This window comes from Equus quagga, chromosome 13 (assembly GCF_021613505.1).
Source record: "Equus quagga isolate Etosha38 chromosome 13, UCLA_HA_Equagga_1.0, whole genome shotgun sequence".
NCBI lineage: Eukaryota > Metazoa > Chordata > Mammalia > Perissodactyla > Equidae > Equus > Equus quagga.
Genome location: NC_060279.1, coordinates 75,439,525 through 75,459,546, shown reverse-complemented (window position 1 = coordinate 75,459,546; position 20,022 = coordinate 75,439,525). Strand labels below are relative to the sequence as shown.

General features: G+C 48.2%; 1 protein-coding gene across 1 annotated transcript; it reads right to left on the bottom strand.

Moving 5' to 3' along the window:
* Positions 1–75: 75 nt before the first annotated feature.
* DNAAF1 (dynein axonemal assembly factor 1) lies at positions 76–19,975 on the bottom strand. Its single transcript, XM_046683274.1, has 12 exons — positions 19,670–19,975; positions 17,106–17,241; positions 16,495–16,586; positions 14,681–14,902; positions 14,373–14,539; positions 11,504–11,625; positions 7,861–8,027; positions 5,918–6,181; positions 3,763–3,872; positions 2,320–2,376; positions 1,309–1,672; positions 76–522 (listed from the first exon to the last, which is right to left on the bottom strand). Exons 1-12 carry the CDS (start codon positions 19,839–19,841, stop codon positions 380–382), a joined length of 2,016 nt encoding a protein of 671 aa, XP_046539230.1. The 5' UTR covers positions 19,842–19,975; the 3' UTR covers positions 76–379.
* Between the last annotated feature and the right edge of the window lie 47 nt (positions 19,976–20,022).

Sequence of the window (20,022 nt, the reverse complement as noted above, 5' to 3'; positions counted from 1 at the left end):
AAAGAATCACGTGACTCACACGGATGTGAAATAACCCAATAACACCTCATCTGCCATGGATACTAAAATTTGTATAATTTTCAAATGAGACAGTGCAGCATACAATTTATAGCAGACAACCGGGGGAGTCGGTTATGCTTGGAGAATCAGGAACACAGCGCTGTCCCACACTAGCAGAGGCTGCCAGAGCAGGAAAGTGAGCCGTGCGACTTGGGCACGTGTCACAGCCGAGGCGCCGAGCGCTCGCAGGAGCTGCCGCTCTTTGGAAGGAAAGGGAGCCCAGCCAGGGGGTGACCTGCACGCAGGGGTCGGGGGTCAGGCCTTGGCCCAGCCGCCGGCTCCCTGTCCATTAGTGCAAGGGTGGGGACTCCCTTGAGGTTCAGTCCAAGCTAAATTCAATGTCCTCCCGGTCTGCTCCCGCCCCGGGCTCCGCCAGCTCCTCGGGCTCTGCCAGCTCCTTGGGCTCTGCCAGCTCCTTGGGCTCCGTCTCAGGCTGCGCTTCATCCTTTTCAGTGCCGTTTCCTAGAGAGTCAGGAGAGAAGATAACTCAGTATTCTTGGGAAATTGCTCACCCCTCATCTCTTCCCGGGTGCAGGCCTTGAGTCAACCACGCAAGCTGGCCTTCAGAAAGAAATCTGGTGCCGACTAGTGCTGGGTGAGAACAGGCACGGCTGTTCAGCAGATGCCCTGATGGGGACCCCCCAAGGCAGCTGTGCACAGGCCCCAAGCACGGGCCAGGCTGATGGGCCAGCCTGTGGCCTCACTCGTCCCACCCAGTCAGGCGCCCTGCCTGGGGACCCTGCCTTCCCTGCCAGCGGCGTCTCGCATGTCATTCCTCCAAATCCTGGACCTTCACGTGGAGGGCCCGTACCCTCCGCCTAGCTCTGGCCCTTGTTTTGTCCCACATTCTCAGCCTTTCACCGGTCCCCTCCCCCCCTCAGAAGCCTTGGTCTGGAAAGGCTAAGGATGGGGAGGGGGAGGAAGGGGGTGAAACACAGGCTCCCTAGTCCTGCCTGGACCTGCTGAACAAAATGGCCAAGATCCGCATGCCATAAGCAGCCCTGGCGATGCCCACTGCCCGCCGGGAATGCGGCGGCCCAGGCCAGCAACCGGCAAGTGGCAGCCTTGAAGAGGCATGAACTTGGGAGCGTGATCTGCAGCGGCGTCCGTGTCCGTCATGAATGGCCCTCTCTGAGAACACGGGATTCCAAGGGCAGAGGCCCCCCTCTGGGTTTGGGGAGTAGACAGTTCATTTCCCCACTCTCAGAGCTTTCGGCCCCTGTGATCTTGAAAGCAGAGTGGCATTACCTGGAGGAGAGGCTGAAAGTAGGTCACTGTCCCCGTCCTCGGTGCAAGGGGGTGATGTGTCCCTTTGGCAGGTCGTGGGCATCGGTGGTGGCTCTGAAGGCCCGTGGTCGTCAAGCTCCTGGACCAGTGGGTGTGAGGACTTGGTGTCTCCGCGTTGCATCCCCAAGTCCCCCTCTGCTGCTGCTTTGACTATGTCCAGAAAGGGCAGCTCAGTCTTCCTGGAGGTGTCCTTGGAGATGGAGAATATGTTTGACAGGGTGTCCGTGGACGCGTCTTCCAGCAGTGGGAGGGAGGTGCAGTCCAGCTCAGAGTCACTGTCATCACTCAAGCCCGAGATGGCTGTAATCTTTGGAAAGCACATCTTCTGTTAAAAGGAAAAAAGGCGTGTTCCAACATTTCTGTTTTCACAATAGTCACTCTAAAATGCACAATGCTAAGTCTGTGATTTTATCTATCGCAGAATATTCTGTTGCCACATACAAGAAAGGCCGAGGGGGCACAGCTGTCTGCCCTGGGAAAGTCAGGCCCCAGCATGGGCAGTGCCTGGCCAGCCGTTTCTGAGCCCCCAAGGTCGTGGTGAGCTCTATGGCTGCACTCCTTCCCCACGCTCTGTTGGGTCTCCACGCTGCACCCCCTCTGCCCACGCTGTTCCCACTACACCAACACCCATGGGCCCCTGAACAGGCCCACCTCTGAGCCTTGGCCTCTGGCTAGCATAGCCTAACCTGGCCACATGTATTTAAATACATCCCAAGGACAAAGAAATGTTGTCAGGTAATTATGTAGAGTACATAGTTATTAAACATGACTGACAAAACGTCCAAGAAAACCCGAGTGGTTAATCATAAAATGTTAAAGAAGAGCAACAGCCAAGAGCTGTCAGGTGAAAATGGGGTGCAGTGTGTTCGTCACAGAGCATCCCACTCTCAAGTCCAGGAGATGCGCTTTGTCAGTGACAAGACTGGGAGGGAAGGAGGAATGACGCTGAAGCGGGAGGACGCGTGAGATGACCTTGTCTGGGTCTTCCAAAGGTTCGCCGGTATCAACATCTTCCAAGTCAGGCAGATCCTGAAAGAGCAAGTGAGCCCGGGTCACCAGGAGGGCGGACAGACCCTGCACGTCGGACAGGAGACTAAAGTATCTACGCAGTCAGTGAAGCCTGAGTTCTGTGCAAGAAAAGTGAGGAGGAGAAGGGAGGAGGGAGGTGCCCCCCACCGCTGGAGCAACCCCGTGCACACTCAGAACCTACGCGCCGCGCCTCGAGGATCTGGGCCTGACCAGTGCAAGAGATGTGCAAGCTGTGATGTGTGTGGGGGATCCCTGCGTCTTTCTCCGTGTCACTTTGTCATCAGAGACACAGCCAGTTCATCAGGGGAACCGATGGGGCCCAAACCAAGCGCACCTCCTGTGTACCACTCAGTCTGAGAATTCTACGTGGTATAACACGAATATATTTTAGACCTCCCCCAAACTGAGAGGGCTGGACTGTTGCGTGTCGTCATTTTGGGGCTCTTCATCTATAGCGACTGGTCCTGCATGTGAGGCAGGCAGCATAGTGTGTGGTTAGTGCATGCACTCTGGAGCCAGACTGCTTGGCTTGGTATTCCTGCTGCACTGTTGCCTAGCTGTGTAGCCTTGGGCAAGTTGCTTAACCTCTCTGTTTCTCAATTTCAACACTTGTAAAATGGGGATGATAATAGTACCCACCTCTTAGAGTTATCGGAAGGTTAAATCAATCAATACAAGATGTGTTTAAAACAGTGCCAGGCAGGGTCAGAACAATAAGTATTAGCTATTGGTGGTTGTGTATACAGTTGGTTCTCAAAAGTTACAGATTAATTGCCCAGTTTTGTTTCTTAGTATACACAGGCCCAGAAAACTAGAAACCTGCTCTGAAAATTGACCAGGCTCAGTTTAACTCTTATTGATCCACGTGCAATTGTGAAGTTAGCAATGAGACGCTGGTTCAGCTAACAAGGGAGGCGGCCCCAAAACAAGGTGAGGCAGCCCCGGGGGACAGACACTGGACAGTCACGTCAGGAAGCCGGAGCAGTGGCAGCACAGGAAGATGGCGTTAGCCGCTCCTGGGCGGCTGTCCAAGGAGGATTAAGGCTCGGATGACAAAATGTGACTTTCTCAACCATTTCGTGTAGGGCCAGCTAGACAGAATGGCTGTGCAGTGTAACAACTTCGGGGAAAACAAATCAGGGCTTTGCAGATACAGTTCAAGGGCATCACTGGGCCGGCTCTTCTCAGACTTGAGTGCGCACAGCTGTGAACCACTGGGCGGGCTTAGCAGAGCGGGGCCGGGCGGTCTGCGTTCTAACCGCTCCAGGGGCTACCCAGCCTGCCAGTCGGGGCCCACACTGCGGGCGGTGAGGATTTTGCAGTTTGTATCTGAGCTGATACCGCCGGTAAGGCAGACACTCATCTCCCGATGCAGCAAGTACGTACGTCGATGAAGTGCTGCACCTCCGTCTCCAGGCTGAGGGTCCCCACGTCTTCAGCTCCATTGAGTTCTGTATCTGAGGCGCCCGCAGGGGCCACGATCTGGGGCATCGATTCTAAGGAACAACAACAAAGAGTTAACAACTCTGGAGTTACTTTTACACGTAGTGGTGAGGTCGACAAGCCAAGGTTAAGATGGGTTCCAGGAGCAGAGAAAGGACAAAACCCTCCTCAGGTCTGAAAGGCCAGCCCCTATGGCAGAAGTCGTGGGAGTCCAGCTTAGGGCAGGCTTATAGCTACTAAGAAAGGAGAAGAAAGAGCTGCCCCCTTTCTGTAACCTGGAGATGACAAATGAGCTGAAAGTACCAGCCAGGGCTGGATGCAGAATGCACAGGAACCTTGGAAAAGGCACGATGGATGGGCAAGGAGACCAAAAAAGCCAATGGCCTCAAAGGCCAACTTGGGAGATGGAGAAGAGGCCAGCGGGAGACTCACGTTCCACAGCCGTGTCTGGGAGGGCTCAGCTCCCCGCCCCGGGCTGCCTGGTCCTGGCAGGGCACACGCCCCTCCCACTGCACCAGTGTCAGGGACACCTGTCCAACAAGCTCAAGGTTGCCTGGGGATGTGGAATCGAGACAGGCTTCTTCCTCCAGGCCCCCCTCTTCAAGGTTCCCACGGCTGTACCTCGGGTCCTGTTCTCCGCTTTCTCTTCACTCTCATGGATTCCATTAGGATGTTAGAGGTTAGTGGCCCAACTCTTCTGATCACACATAGGTTCAATGTGTCCACCCTGAGTGCTGGCCATGCCACCCTGGGGCACCAATTTAGAATGAAACAAGGAAGGGGGCAGAGGACTTCCGTGGTGGCTCTTGTGGCTGACCCCAGACCCCGAGGTGGCCTGGCCCCTCTTGACCTTTGCTCACAAGGCCCAGTTCCCGTGGTCTTCTCCACTTGGCTGCCCCATGGCTTCTTGAACTCAGTACTTCTAATTACGACCACACTCTGCTTCCCCTCTAGCCACCAGAGACACAGTCAATCTCCCTACGCCCCCTTCCTAAGGTTGTTTTTATTTCCCACATACATTTTGTTAAAGACTCTAGGCTCTGAGATAGATTTTTCAGATATTACTGAACAAAAGCAGGGGATAATAAATCCAAATGACTAATGGAGCACTATTTGGAGGTGGGGAGTGGGATGGAGCCAGCATGATCTTGAAGATTAATTAAAATAGGGCTCTCTTGGGCTAATCGTCGAGGATGGTCTGCTCTGTCCACATCCTTTCGCTGGAAAGAATAGTCACACATTCCTGGCGCCCTGGGTGTAGCCCTTACCCTCTGGCTGGCCTCCTTGGCCTGGAGACCAGGGGTCCTTCTCTCAGACAGTAGGGACCTTCGCTGTGGGGGACCTTCTGTTCTGGGCCAGACCAGCTCAACTCCCAGACAGACCTCCAATGCTGCTCTGGCTGGAGACAGAATGTTTCCCGTCTCCCAAGGCCCTGTGGACGGGCCTGTTCCAGGCCTGGGCTCAGCCCCACCAGCCACAGCCACCACTGCGGCATCCCGGGCAGTCCTGGGTTTATCTGTTGGTCGGCAGGACCCGAGGAACTTGGCTAGACCCTGCTGGGGGCTTCTTTCTCTAGATCTGCATCATCCACTATGGTACCCAGAGCCGCAGATGGCTACTGAGCCGTACATGTGTTCATTTTTAATAAATTTAAATACTGAAGCAGTTTAAAACAACTCGCTTCTTTTAGTAGGAGTATATTTCACTTTAGCCTTTGAAAAGTTAGCATCCGAATTACTGAGATGTGCCGGATTTTGAAGACTTAGCGCAAAAAAAAGTAAAGCGTCTCATTAATAATTTTATATTGACTTAAATTATTGTATTTTAGATATTTCAGGTTAAATAAAATATACTGTTAGTAGTTTTGCCCGCTGCTTTTTACTTTGTTTAACGTGACTGCTAGAAAATGTAATCGCGGCTCCCGTCACAGTTCTGTGGGCAGCTGCTCTAGATAATGAGCCGACGTGCGTGTTTTATCTTACAGACACAGTGATCCGAAGTGGAAGCCAGCCCCAGGGGGCACAGACGCTGACCCGGAGGCAGCGGTTCCTGCCAGAGCCACCAGGGCCAGCACCTGTGCTGTCCGCAGTATTGTTACCTTCCCAGGCAGCTCCAACGGCTGCCGGCGTAGGGGCCTCAGCTGGGGGTGCCCCTCCTGGCTCTGGGCCTTCAGTCTCTCCCTTGACATCCGCAGGCAGCTCCTCCAGGAGACTCGACTCTTCCGGGAAGAGTTCATCCTTGGCCTCGAAGCTTTCCTTGACAAACAGCTCCATTTTCTGCCGCCTCTCTCCATCCTCGCCAGGCTCTTCCTTCCCCTCCTTACCAGCATCCACGTTCTCCACGTTGTCAGGTGGCAATTCCCCTGAACAAGAGAAGTCCAAAGGTGAACTGGGCACCGTCCTGGGAGGACAAGGGTGTCTGCACATCTCTTGGGGACACCAGCAAACTGCTGAGACTGAGCACTGGGGAAGCTGTCAGAGATGCAGTAAAGAACTGCTTAACAGTGGTGGTTGCACAATGTTGTAAATGTACTAACTGCCACTTTAAAATGTTAGTTTTAGGTTGTGTGAATTTCATCTCAATTAAAAAAAAGGTCAGGGGCCTCCATGCTTTCCCATGGAGATTCGCACACAAGGTCTCTCTCCAACAGGGGAGCTGCAGCTGCCTGCCTGGCTCCCCAAGTGCAGGACCACCCTGTACCCTCGCATTTATCCTCTATCACCCCTGCCTCAAGCTCCTGCCACCAACATCGCTTCCACAGTGGCCATCTTCTTCATAACCCACGACTTCCTGCCACCTTCCAGGTCAAGGCTAGTTTTCAAGGCCCTTCTTGATATGATCTCACCCAACCCAGGCAACCTTATAAGACTTCCCAGTTTACAGCTTAATTCCAAACCTGGGTATCTGGGCCTCCTCTTTGCCTCCCCAGGGAAACTGGGGGCTCCTTGGAGGAGGCGGAACCGTACCCTCTCACTCTCTCCGAATCTGTGACAGTGTCTGCACGCTGCTCCACCTGTGTAGAAGAGCTTGCCCCCAAGGGTTGTGTGCAGAGTTCTATTTATTTATAAAGGCCCCCCATATGGGCAGAGAGACCTTTCTGTGTGCAGAAAAATGTTAGATTTAAAAGGACAATTGTAGTAATGAAAAATCTTAATAACAATGAAAAAATCAAGATTACCATAACCCTCTGATTGAAAGAAGGCATCAAGGGTGCTGACTGAGCCCCAGTGTACATGCTCACTGCTTTTACTGCGTTAATGGCACCGGCTGTGGTACTTAGGAAATCAGTACAATGCCATATCGCTTCGACATGAAGTCATAAGACACATCTGTGGTAGACAGAATAATGGCCCCACAAAGATGCCCACATCCCAGTCCCAGAATATGTGACCTCACATGGCAAAAAGGACTTTGCAGGTGTGATTAAGATTAAGAATCTTGAGATGGGGAGATGATCCTGGATTATCTGGGTGGGCTCAGTGTGTGACAGGATCCTTAAAAGAGGAAAGCAGGGGTGCCAGAGCTAGAGAAAGATTTGAAGGTGCTGTCCCATTGGGCTTGAAGAGGGAGGGAGGCTCCATAAGCCAAGGAATGCAGGCGGCCTCTAGAAGCTGGAAAAGACATGGAAGCATTTTCCCCTTGCGCCTTCAGAAGGAAAATAGCCCTGCTGACGCCTTGATTTTAGCCCAGTGAGACACGTGTCGACTTCTTACCTACAGAACTGTGGTAAGATAATAAATTTGTGTTGTTTTAAGCTCTTAAATTTATGGTAATTTGTTATGGCAGTCATAGAAAACTAATACGTCATTTATTTTGGAAAACTGAGGCCGTTTTAACAAATTGTGTTTTAATTTCTAAAAGCAGTTTGAAACTGCACGTAATTGTTAGGGCTCTTCCCTGTTCCTGGCAGGTGGCTGAGGCTAAGTACAGATGGATCCACAGGTATGTGAGCAAATAGTCAAACACACACACACACACACAAATCCCAGAGAGGAAAGATGAGTTCGAGCTCTGGCTGCTCCTTCTATCTGGAGCGCATACCTTTCTCTTGGCTTGCTTTCTGTCGTCTTCTCTCCTCAGCCTGCTGCTTGAGCATCGCTAAGGCTTCGATGCTGTCTCTGATCTTCTTCTGCTCTCTGCTCTCCCACTGCTGTCTCTCTTCTTTCTCAGCTGCGTACCCTCCCCTAGCCCAGGCCTCTGCACAAGCTCTGTTTAGAAGGATAAATAAAGAAACAGAAATCAGGGAGGTTTGAATTTTCACAGGTGAAAAGTAAATTCGAAACATATACTCTCTGATCAAACTTGCTCATTTTCCCCAAAATCAAACTAAAGGCACATAGGACATGTGACTGCAAGGATAAAAGTTAACACGTGTACATTTTAATCTTTAAAGTCTAGGGGGCTGGCCCCTGGCTGGTGAAGTTAACCCATGGTGGTTAAGTTCTGCGTGCTTTGCTTCAGTGGCCCAGGTTCAGTTCCCAGATGCAGACCTACACTACTCATTAACAGCCATGCTGTGGTGGAGTCCCACATACAAAATAGAGGAAGACTGACACAGATGGTAGCTCAGGGTGAATCTTCCTCAGCAAAATAAATAAATAATAAAGTCTAATGGTTTGCAAAGCCATCTAGATATGATGCCAAAAGCACAAGCAACAAAAGAAAAAATAAATCGGACTATATCCAAATTAAAAGTGTTTGGAGTGCAAGAATGCCATAAATAAAGTAAAAAGACAACCCACAGAATGTGGGAAGATTTTTGCAAATCATATAGCTGATAAAGGACTTGTATCTAGAATATATAAAAAACTCTTATAATTCATTAATACAAAGACAACACAACTTAAAAATGGGCAAAGTTTAAAAGAAGAAGACCAGCCACAGACTGGAGAAAATATTTGCGAGAAAGAGAACTGATAAAAGGCTTGTATCCAAAACAAACAAACAAACAACTATTAAAACTCAAAAATAAAAAGAACCAGACAACATGATTAAAAAGTGGGCCAAGGATCTGAACACCTCACCAAAGAAGACAGGCAGATGGCGAAGAAGCTCAACACGCTACGACATTAGGGAATTGCAAATTAAAGCCACAAGGTACCATAATGCCTATTAGAATGCTAAATTAAAATCCAAAACACTGTCAGCAGCAGGTGCCGGGCTGGGATGTGGAGCAACAGGAACTCGCACTGACTGCTGGGGGGGTGCAGGATGGCACAGCCACATTGCAAGACACTTTGGCAATTACAAAGCTGAACATAACCTCACCGTATGATCTCAAAACCACCCTCCTAATTATTTACCCAAATGAGCTGAAAACATGTGTCCCCACAAAACCTGCACGTGAATGTTCATGATAACCAGAGCAGCTTTATTCATAATAACGAAAACGTGGAAACAACACACATGCCCATCAACTGATGGGTAAGTAAAATGTGACGTAGCCAAATGGAATATTATTTTGCAGTTAAAGAAGTGAAGCTCCGACACAGGCTGTAACACAGATGGGCCTTGGAAACGTCACACTGAGGGAAGGAAGCCCGACACAAAAGGCCACATACTGTGTGAGTCCATTTACACGAAACGTCCAGAACAGGCAAATCCATACCGACAGAAAGTAGATTTGTGGTTGCCAGGGGCTGGTGGGGAGAGGGGGAGTGACTGCTAGTGGGTAAGGGTTCCTTTGTGGGGTGGTGAAAATACTCTAGAATTGCTGTGACGATGGTTGCACAATTCTGTGAATAGCCATGCATTATACACTTTAAGTGGATGACTTATATATGAATTATATGTCAATAAAGCTGTTTTATATATATATATATGTATATATATATGCATGTGTATATATATATATTTAAAAGTCTAGTTTAAAAATATGAGGCTTAACTTTAGAGAGAGGAAGGCAATCCCTGCTGGGAAAACCAAAGGTACAGAAGGTATTTGGAACCTGTGAGGCAGAGTTTTGCAACGGATACTCTAGCAGAAGGAGACCACAAGTCACCAAGACAGAAGATGCCAAAAAGAATAAACTGTGCTCAGGTCCACTTAGCACATCAGTGGGAAAGCCTGAGACCCTTTTATCTAGGAGCATTCATCCAGCAGACACGTGCCAGGCGCTACTCTAGCGGCTGGGGATACAGCAGGTCACGTAAGAGATGACGTGGCTCGCTCTGTTAGAGCTGCCCCTTGATGGGGAAGACAGACTCTAAACAAGGAAGCAAATACAGATCAGAGACTGGTGAGTCTAAGGAGAGAAATCAGGTGGAAAAGGTACTCCTTAGATACGGTTTTCGGTCATGGAGATCTCAATAAGATGACAGGTGAGCAGACACCTCCAAACACCTGTGAAAAACATCCCAGGCAGGAAGAACAGCGAGTGCCCAGCGTGGGACAGCTAGTGAGTGGTGGAATGAGGTCCAAGCCCAGCTGAGTCTGACTTCTGAACTGGAGTCGTGCGATACTATAAAAGGCAGTGGGCCTCGTTGCGAAGTGTCCGGCTCATATCCCTGTTTACCCTTCCTGCTGGTCAGCACTGCCCCAGTGCCAGCCACTCCCATTGGCTCACTCCTCCTATGAGCCTGTGAGTAACAAGCCCACATGTTACTCACAGGTACTCACAAGGACTCTGACAGCAACTGTTGTCCCCACTTTACAGATGAGGAATGTGAGGCTCAAAGGTTAGCGAGCCCACCCAAGGGAACATAACCCCAGGCTGCAGAGCTGGAATTTGAAATGAGTATGCTGGCCCACTCGCTGGCCCCTGCCACCCCCAGGGCCAGATACCCAGGGAACTGGGTGCGGCTCTGCCAACTTCCCAGAAGCAGGTCTTCTTGCTTTCTCACCTAGTTGGAACAGAAGCTCTCATTTCTGAAATATTTGTGAGTCTGACTTAAATTTGTGAGTTAAAAATATATTACCAGCTACATTTCTTTTTAAATGCTGTATAATTCAAAATTCCCCTTCAAGCAGTTCATATTACTGAGGCTTTATTCTAAGTTAGGATGAATAGTGACCTAAATTAAAAGGTAAATTAAAAACACGGATAAAAGTAGTGACAACACACATGGCAGTCCGGGTTCAATATTCCTAATATAAAAAGAGTTCTTATGAATCAATAGGAAAAAGCCCCCCAAAAGGCAACTGGGAGGGAATCATGAATGGAGTGTCATAGAGGAGGAAAGATAAACGTTTCACAAAGATGGTAAAAATGACCAACCTCATCAGTTATCCAAAAACGCAAATTTAAAACGTGATAACATCTTCACTCATCAGTTAACTTGGCAAAGGTTTCTTTTACATGCCTATGTCTGGTGAAGTTATAAATTGTTACAAACTTTCTCAAAAACAATTAAAAAATATTTATAAGCATCTTTAAAAAGGCTCAAGCCACATTCTTTAATCCAATAACACAACTCCTAGAATTCCGTCCCAAGGAAATAATCAGCAACAAGGTCAGAGACTTATATGCAAGGATAGTTATCAAAGGATTATGAAAAATCTATGAATAAGTGTCCAAAAAAGGGAATGTCCTATTATGGACAATGACATAGCCATTAAACTTGTTTCCAATGAATATTTAATGATGTATGAAAACGCTCAAAAGTCAGAATCTTAAAAATGTTTACTATTAAGCATGCTCAACTATTACATTTTCGAATGCGATCAAAAGGCTTTCTCTTCTTACCTGTCCTTTGGGAAGACTGGTCTATCGTCCAGGTATGTTAGGTGTTTCAGTCGAACAGTGACTGTCCTTCGATAGTTAGGAATCTGCCTAATAACTGGGTTTCCCATCAAATTCAGTACTCGCTGTAAGCACACAGGCAGAACCAAATTAATTACTAAAATATGGATGTGATTCAAATATTTCACATGTGCTGTGCTCTAAGAATAAATAAACAAAATGTATTTCCTTAAGCGCAAAGGAAGTGTCACAATCATGTCCTGACGACTTTATACGAAAAGCCAGAAGGTTTTCACTGTCTTTGTGCCATCGGAACTGTCCTAATTATTGGGTGGCCCTTTCTTCTGCTCGAACTTCAGATCCTCAGTCTCATTGTCCTTCCAGAACAACATCGGAAAACCTTTCCAGAGGCCGTTTCCCAGTGCAGTGATTACATCCATTTTGCTCACCCACCTCTTTTACCGAAATTAATCTCAGTCTCATTGATTGTTCTCTCCTTCCCAGCCAGGACCCATTTTAAGAAAACGTACACGGCGGCTAGACAGATAAGAAGCAATGACTCAGGGAAAAGGATGGAAAGTGCCTGCTTACCCACTACGAGGGCCTATCTCGCCAGGCCGACAGATCTCCTGGATGTCAAGTTGGGACCAGGAAGGAGAAAGGGATGCAGTGGTGCCAGTGTGCCACCCCTATCTTTAAATACCGTCACCTCCTCTCCTGCCTATGAAACTCAAAGAAGGTGACCACTAAGTGATATGTGGGTGAACCATTTAAAGTCAAACTGATGAAATACTTTGCATATCTGAAGTGGTTTTTGTTGTTGGAGAAAATAAATATATTATAAACTAGTTAGTTTAGCATTTCCCAAACTTCATTCTCGTACCACCTTCACCACTCTTGTTATATTTTCAAGTGACCTGTCCTGGGGGGGCTGGGGTGGTGGGAGCAGTGTGTCCCAGGGGCAGGCACTAAAGGGGTGTGTGGTGTGTGGCGAATTTTAAAACCATCATTAAAAAACTGTAAGGCAGACTGCTTCTGCTCTGGGCTGAGCTGTGCCCCTCTAAAATTCATATGGTCCAGTCCTAGCACCTCAGAATGTGACTGTATTTGGAGATGGGCCTTTAAGGAGGTAATTAAGATTAAATGAGGTCTCTAGGGTGGGCCCTAATGCAATATGACTGGCGTCCTGATAAGAAGAGGAGATTAGGACACAGACATGCACAGAGGGACAACCGTGTGAGGACACAGGGAGCAGACGGCCATCTACACGCCAACGAGAGAGGCCTCGGAAGGAACCAACCCTACTGACACCTTGATCTTGGACTTCTAAACTCTAGAATCATTAGAAAATAAATTTCTGTTGTTTAAGTGACCCAGTCTGTAGTACTTTGTTATGGCAGCCAAGCAAAAAAAAAAAAAAAGAAAGAAAGAAAGGACAAGTATTATGATATAACACAGCTTCGCATCATTGCCATGTGCCGGCATTTCTAAACTAGTCCTTCTTGACGGTTCGCTCTGCAACTTACTCCTGAACTATGATTTGCTTACTATTTTTCTTTAAACTGACACACTTTTTCTTTACTTATCCATGTCCTAAGCAGTAAACAGTGAACTCAAGGGTTTTGTGTACTATTTATAATACATACACACATAATAAAGAGCAAGGAAGCCACCAAAGGCCACTGGAGTTGAGTCGAAAGGACACAGGAGCCGTTTGGAGGGGTTGCACACAGGCCAGAAGATGGGACCATGTGAACATTCAACGTTAAAATGACAACAGGGGGTAAACCATACCAAGCACTGTGTATATAATTCCATGAGTTCATAATGATCTTGAAAATGAAAAACACTTCTTTGTCCCTATTAGAGGCTCCAAGGTTCTTGATTCAGTTTTCTGAAAATTGATAAATAAAAGGGAAGAACCAGACATTTATCTTGGCCTTTTCAGTTTGAACTATATATTAGGGCACCGCTAGTTGATGAGGGAAAGTTCTTCTTTGTAGAAGCGCTCCAGCTATAAATGCAGAAGGAATAGGAGAATTAGAAGGTGGTCATTTGTGATTGCTAATGAAATAACGCGCAGAGGCAGTGTTCATCAGTGGCTGCTGAAACGAGTGGAGAAAGATCGACGGGGAACTTCATCACGACTGGATCAGGCTGAAATACCTGAGTCCACTGATCACTCTGAAAGTAACAAGAGAGTCCACCAGATGTTACGTGTCCTGTGGTGTGAACCAAAGCACACCCCAAAGTGAAATATTGAACCTGCATCTGATCAAGCCTCTGGCTCCATCATCATTTTACAAGAAATACTGAGTATAGCAGAACATGTGAAATGACACCATGAGGATGACACTGACCACATCCAGAATGTGGCGAACCCCCAGAGGGAGGACCCGGATTCTAAGATTAATGGGTGGGGGGGGGGGGGGGGCGGGGGAACAGAGAAGGGGAATGTTGCAGATCAGGAGACATCTGAGTGACAAGTGACCCAAACATGATGTGCAGATCTGGTTGGACTTCAACAACCCAACAGGCAAAACACATTTTTGAGACAAAAGGGGAAAACTGAACGTGGACTGGGTATTAAATATAGTTATTATAATATTTTAGATATAATAGTGTTGTAATTGTGCTTTAAAAAATAGTCCTTATCTGTCAGAGATACACTGAAATATTTGTGGGTGAAACGATATGGCCCCTGACTTTTCAAGATAATCCAGCTAAGAATACAGAGAGGAAAAGAGTGAGAAAGAAGGAAAGAAGGCAAGAAGAAAGGAGGGAAGGAAGAAGGAAGGAAGGAGGGTAAAGAGAAAAGAGATTTGACAGCTAAAGAGCCTAATACAATGCAAGTTGTGTGCGTGTGTCTTACCAAATTGGGCATGCTCTCCAGAATGCTCAGGATCTCGGGATCGCTCAGCTTATTGTGGGAAAGGTCAAGGACGCAGAGTTTCAAACACTCCTTCAGATGCTGAATGTCTTCCACCGTCTCTAAGTGATTGTGGGCCATCTGGAGCGTGTTCAGGACTGGCAGACAGGCTGGAAGGGGAGGTCAGCAGAGGTAGGCAACAAAACGGTATAAAAATGTTTCTCGCACATAATACAAATTTCTAAACCTCCCCCAGGGGCAAGTGGGGGACGTAATGGCATCTAGAAAGACCCCCGGTGGAGCATTCTCACAGAGGTTTTCGATGGTCTTGATGTAATTGTTGCTGAGGTTCAGAGCGTCCAGTTTCTGCAGAGGGTCCAGGTTCTCGATTTTGTGAAGCAAGTTCACTTGCAGGAAGAGGCAGCGCAGTTCCCTCTGGGCCTCCAGGTTCTCGATTTTCTGTATTCCATTGCACTCCAGCCAGAGACAACGCAGCCCCGTGTACTCTTCCAAGTTCTCGATGCGATCGAAACCTAGTGAGGGGGAAGGGCTCCCTTAAGCTCCCACACACTCAGGGGCACAGGGGTCACCCTTGTTTTTGCCTGCCTGCCTAACATTCACACCTCCCTCCTCTAGTAACACCACTGCCACTGTTTCTTTGAGGAACATCCCTCTCCTGGTACTACCCCATGGCTCTCTGGTGGCCAGTCAGAGTCACGATGATTCATTCCGGGCTGGTCACACTTAGTCAAATGAGGCCAACTTTGATGAATCCTGGGGAGTCGGCTGGCTCCGTTGGAAGGAGGCAGTCTTTCTGCTGGAATTGCCAGCCTGGTAAGGCGGAGCATAGAGCTGCAGCAGCCACCTTCCCTTCATGGCTGGGAGTGAGTGGAGGTGAGGGGTGACCAGCCTGAAAAGAACCAGAGCAAAGCAGGGCCAAGAGATGGAGAGAAACAGCCTCATGGAGGTATACAATGAGCACCAGGATCCAGCTAAGCCTGAAGCTGGTGCAAACTGCGGGTCTTGGTTTTATTTTATTTTTTAGTTTTATGAGCCGAATTTAAGGTCAGGAAAACAAACAGTTGACAGCTTGACTGCACCCTCCTGAGAGACTCTGAGCCAGAGCCACCCGGCCAAGTCACCCCCAGATTCCTGGCCCTCGGAAACAGTGAGAGATAAAGAGTTTGGGGATACTTTATTACACAGCACTAGATCACAGAGGCCCAGCTCTCCCTCAGCTCTTCCACCTCTCTGACTCTTCCTACTCCGTCTCACCCACTGGTCCCCTGGGATCTGCCCTCCTAAGTCGTCTTATTCACCACTACGCCTAGACGTTGGGTGGAGGATTTTGGAGGGGGAAACATGGAGGCGAGGAGACCAGTTAGGAGTCGTTCCCAACCTTTAAGGAATTTGTGCTGCCGGAGCCCTTCAAGTCCCTCCCTGGGCACAGCACTCATCCCAGTGGCTGCCCGTCCCCCAGGACCCCAGAGGCATCTCTGCCACATCCATCTCTGTGTTTCCAGCACTGGGCACGGTGCCAGGCACCAGAAGGCACTCAGCAAACATTGCCTGACTACACGAAGGAACACATAAACCGCTGATGGAGCAGGCGGGCCAGCCCACATTCAACCCCGAGTGTCACTCTTCTTGACTCCCGGTAGGAACAGCCCTGTCTATGAACCTGAGTGTGAGTTTATGTGATACTGGACACCAACCCTGAGCCTTTGGGGATGCCGCTGTTCATGCCTCTGCGCTCTGAGTCACCCTCATCTTCTGTTTTCTACACTAGTCTTCAGTTCTTCACAGCACGTCCCTCCCAAGCCCAAACTCTTTACAACTAGCCTGTGGTCTGAAAAACCATGAGTCCTTTAGAAAATGAAAATAAAAGATGGCAAAGTGTTTCCCTTGTGTGCAAAGAGTCACAGTGGCCCCCTTTATGAACTCTGGTTAGGTAAGACTTTTTTTTCAAAGAAATATTACTGCTTTTCCATAAATCTCCACTAAATTCTGAAATTTATACTTAAATATGATTTGGGAACTCCAGATGATGCCTGCAAGTAATTTTTTTTTATCCCATTAGAGTCTTTCCACCCATCACGAGCCATCTCCATTCCCAGATCCTGACCTTTAAAGTGTAAATACAACGTGTCATTCAGTGCTGGGGTAACGTACAGCTTGTGTTGCTTGCAGAGTTTTTGCAGGAAACTTTTAGTCATTCTGTTGAACGAAAACATGAACAAGAAATGTATTTCAACTTGTCAGCTGTTTCCAAAAATTCTTTAGAGTTTAGAAAAGAACTTAGAAATTTAGAAAAGAATTCCAAAAATTCTTTACCATATCCATTCCTTCCCCAAGTTCCACAGCATCACATATGCCTGATAACTATTTTAAGTTCTTCATTTTTGCGTGTGTGTGTAGTTTTCGGGGCCTCGTCCAATATTTGTTACTTTCAGTATTCTTAAAAATTGCAATGTATGTTCTCATAAAAACACTTTTAATAGTGTCATCAGGAGCTGCTGATGTTTCTCTCTCCAGGTCTGGCATCAAAGTTGGGTAGACTGTGGTCAGTGGGGCCCCAGAGGCAGCACCGGCCTTACTCCACTGCTAATTCTCAGACACTGGGACCCTATTTAATCTCCATGAGCCTCAGTTTCCTTATCTGTACAAAGGGGTGCTCACACCTCTACCCGACTCAGTAAATGTGTGCTTATAAATGGCAGCAGCATGCCCACAGACCTGGGGCCGCGATCTTCCTTGTCATCTCTTTGGTTTGCTAAGCAGCCGTCTGACCTGCTGTCTCCACTCTGATTCTGCTCATTTTGGTAGGCTGTGTCAGAAGGACCCGCATTTGTTTCCTTAGGATCGTTAGTTTCTGTAAAATAAGAGACTGGTTCTATAGAGATGAAGAAAGGTAAAAAAAAAAAAAAAATCCCCCCAATTTCAACTTGATCAGTCACTGTGTGCTTTTAGTCTGGAACACCAGCACTCTTTAAATGTGTAACAGTTTTTCAGGCGTTGATAAGTACTAAGTAGATCCTCTATAGAGGCTCTTGTACAGGCACAGAAGATTCATGTCTGCGATCCTTTAACAGTCAAAAACTGTTAACAATGCAAATGTGCATCCACAGGGACTGGTTAAATGAAACAATGAATTATTATTCTCCCGTGGGAAGGAACGTATCAGAGCTACCCCAATCAACATGGATAATTCTCAGAAACATATGGAATGAAAAAACAAGTTTCATAATAAGCACAGGATACCATTTATATATATTACAAGTACACAAATCAATGCTATGCTTTGTTTAAGGACACATAATGTATATAGTGAGAGAAGTGATTGGAAGAATCCATACAAAATTCTGGAGAAGGGGAGAAGAGAATGGAACTAGGAATGAGGGGGCAAAAGGAACATCAAATTTATCTGAAATGTTTTATTTCTTTAATTAAAAAAAAGACTTCAAGTAAATATGATAACAATATTAATCATTTTCAATTCTTGGTGGTGATACACGGATGTTTCTTATAACATTATCTGTTCTTTTAAAAAAGTTCTTGGGGGCCAGCCTCGTGGCGCAGTGGTTAAGTTTGCACGTTCCATTTTGGCGGCCTGGGGTTCGCCAGTTTGCATCCTGGGTGCGGACCTAGCACCACTTATCAAGCCATGCTGTGGCGGCGTCCCACATAGAAAGCAGAGGAAGATGGGCACAAACGTTAGCTCAGGGCCAGCCTTCCTCAGCAAAAAGAGGAGGATTGGCAGCAGATGTTAGCTCAGGGCTAATCTTCCTCAAAAAAAACCCAAAACACTAAAGGTTCTTTAAAAAACACACATACACAAGGGTCCGGCTCAGTGGCGTAGTGGTTAAGTTCACATGTTTCCCTTCGGCAGCCTGGGGTTTGCTGGTGGGGACCTATGCACCACTTGTCAAGCCATACTGTGGTAGGCGTCCGCTAACATACAAAGTAGAGGAAGATGGGCACAGATGTTAGCTCAGGGCCAGTCTTCCTCAGTAAAAAGAGGAGGATTGGTGGCAGATGTTAGCTCAGGGCTAATCTTCCTCAAAACAAAAACAAAACACACAAAAAGAAACCAAAACGGTGGAAATATCTTTGGTAAAAAGAAAATGAGCACATTCAAGTGCACTTAATTCATTTAAAGGTCAGTCAAAATTGGCCAGTCCAAATGCACTTAATCTTAAGGGCTGCTGGTTGCTGTTTTCTGTGTGTTTGTGTGGTCTACTGAACGAGATTAAACACTGTGTGTGGGCCTGCGCCTTACACTTTCCCATTTCACACTGCATACAATGCCCAGCCACGAGAGGCAACAGAAAAAGGTTTGTGGAAGAAATAAAGAAGAGGTGCTCAGTATACATAGTAATTGATTGATTACATTCATAGCAAGAGCTACCATTTATTAATGGCCCACTGTATGCCAGAAACTCTATAATTATCCCTGTATAATTATCGCTACTCGGCAGACCAGGAGACTGCCCCAGAGCGAGCTTGTAAACTCTGGGCCAACAGCCATAAAGCTGGCAAGTTGCAGAGTTGCAATCTCTGTGAGTTGAACCCTCCAAAGCCTGTGTCTTTCCACAGAGCAACACAGCTTCCCTACGGCTTCTTATACGGGGCTCACCCGGACAGTTGATGCTCAAGTTTGTTGACTCGGTTCAAAAACTGAAACATAAATCAGTTTCTTTAGTCACTAAAAGGTTTCCCTTAGGGCCCCAAGCCAAGTGGCAGCAGACGCTAAAGCCTGTCTTCTCAGCCCATCCCAGGAAACGTTAGTGAGGAGTCACCGCTGACCCCAGAACCTCTGCCACGGGTCAGGCACTGGACTGAACGCTGCAAATTCGGTCTGGATGTCCTGCACCGACATAGCGTGCAGGCTGGACGGGGAGAGAGCTTTTGATCTGACATGGCGATAGTGGGAAGGGGATAAATTCAAAACATTAAAAACTTGGGGGGGGTGGTGGGTAGAGAAGGGTGTGTTGGGTAAGGGCTTGGCCTCCGGAGTCAGGCCGTCCAGGCGTGAGTCTACTGTGTCATTAACTGGCTGAGGGTAATCTGTTTGGAGCCTTTAAGCCTCAGTTTCCTCGTCTGCATGAAATGGGGGAGGAGGGCCTACTACAAAGGGCAGGCGTATGGCTCAAACGCGGTGAGCGCTGCGCACGCGTCGTTTAATAGCGGGGGCTGCTATTGTTATTATTATTGTTATTGTTATCGCCGGCTGTGAAGATCAGGTGTGTTGTGGGAGCAGCCCGTCGCCCCCCTCTCCTCCCTGGGGCGGTGGTCTGCACCTTCCTTGCGGTCCCCTTGGCCTGCGTTCCCGTGGTCACCGGCCGACTCCTCCGCGCCCAGATCCGCGCCCGGTTCCACGCCCGGCTCCCCGCCCGGCTCCACAACCGGCTTCTGCGCGCAGTCCTGCTCCGCTCCCCCGTCCGCCACCGGCTCCGAGACCTCGGGGTGCATGTTTACTCCGGAAACACCGAGCCCCCCAGAGCAGTGGGGAGCCCGGCTCCGCGGGGTCACTACGGCCCCCAGCCCCGCCAGATGGGCCCCGCTTTCTTTCCTTCCCCGCAGGCCACTGCAGCCCACGTCGTTGGCTGCCCAACGCCTCCCGGGTCGCCCCGGCAACCGCCGCGCACGCGCA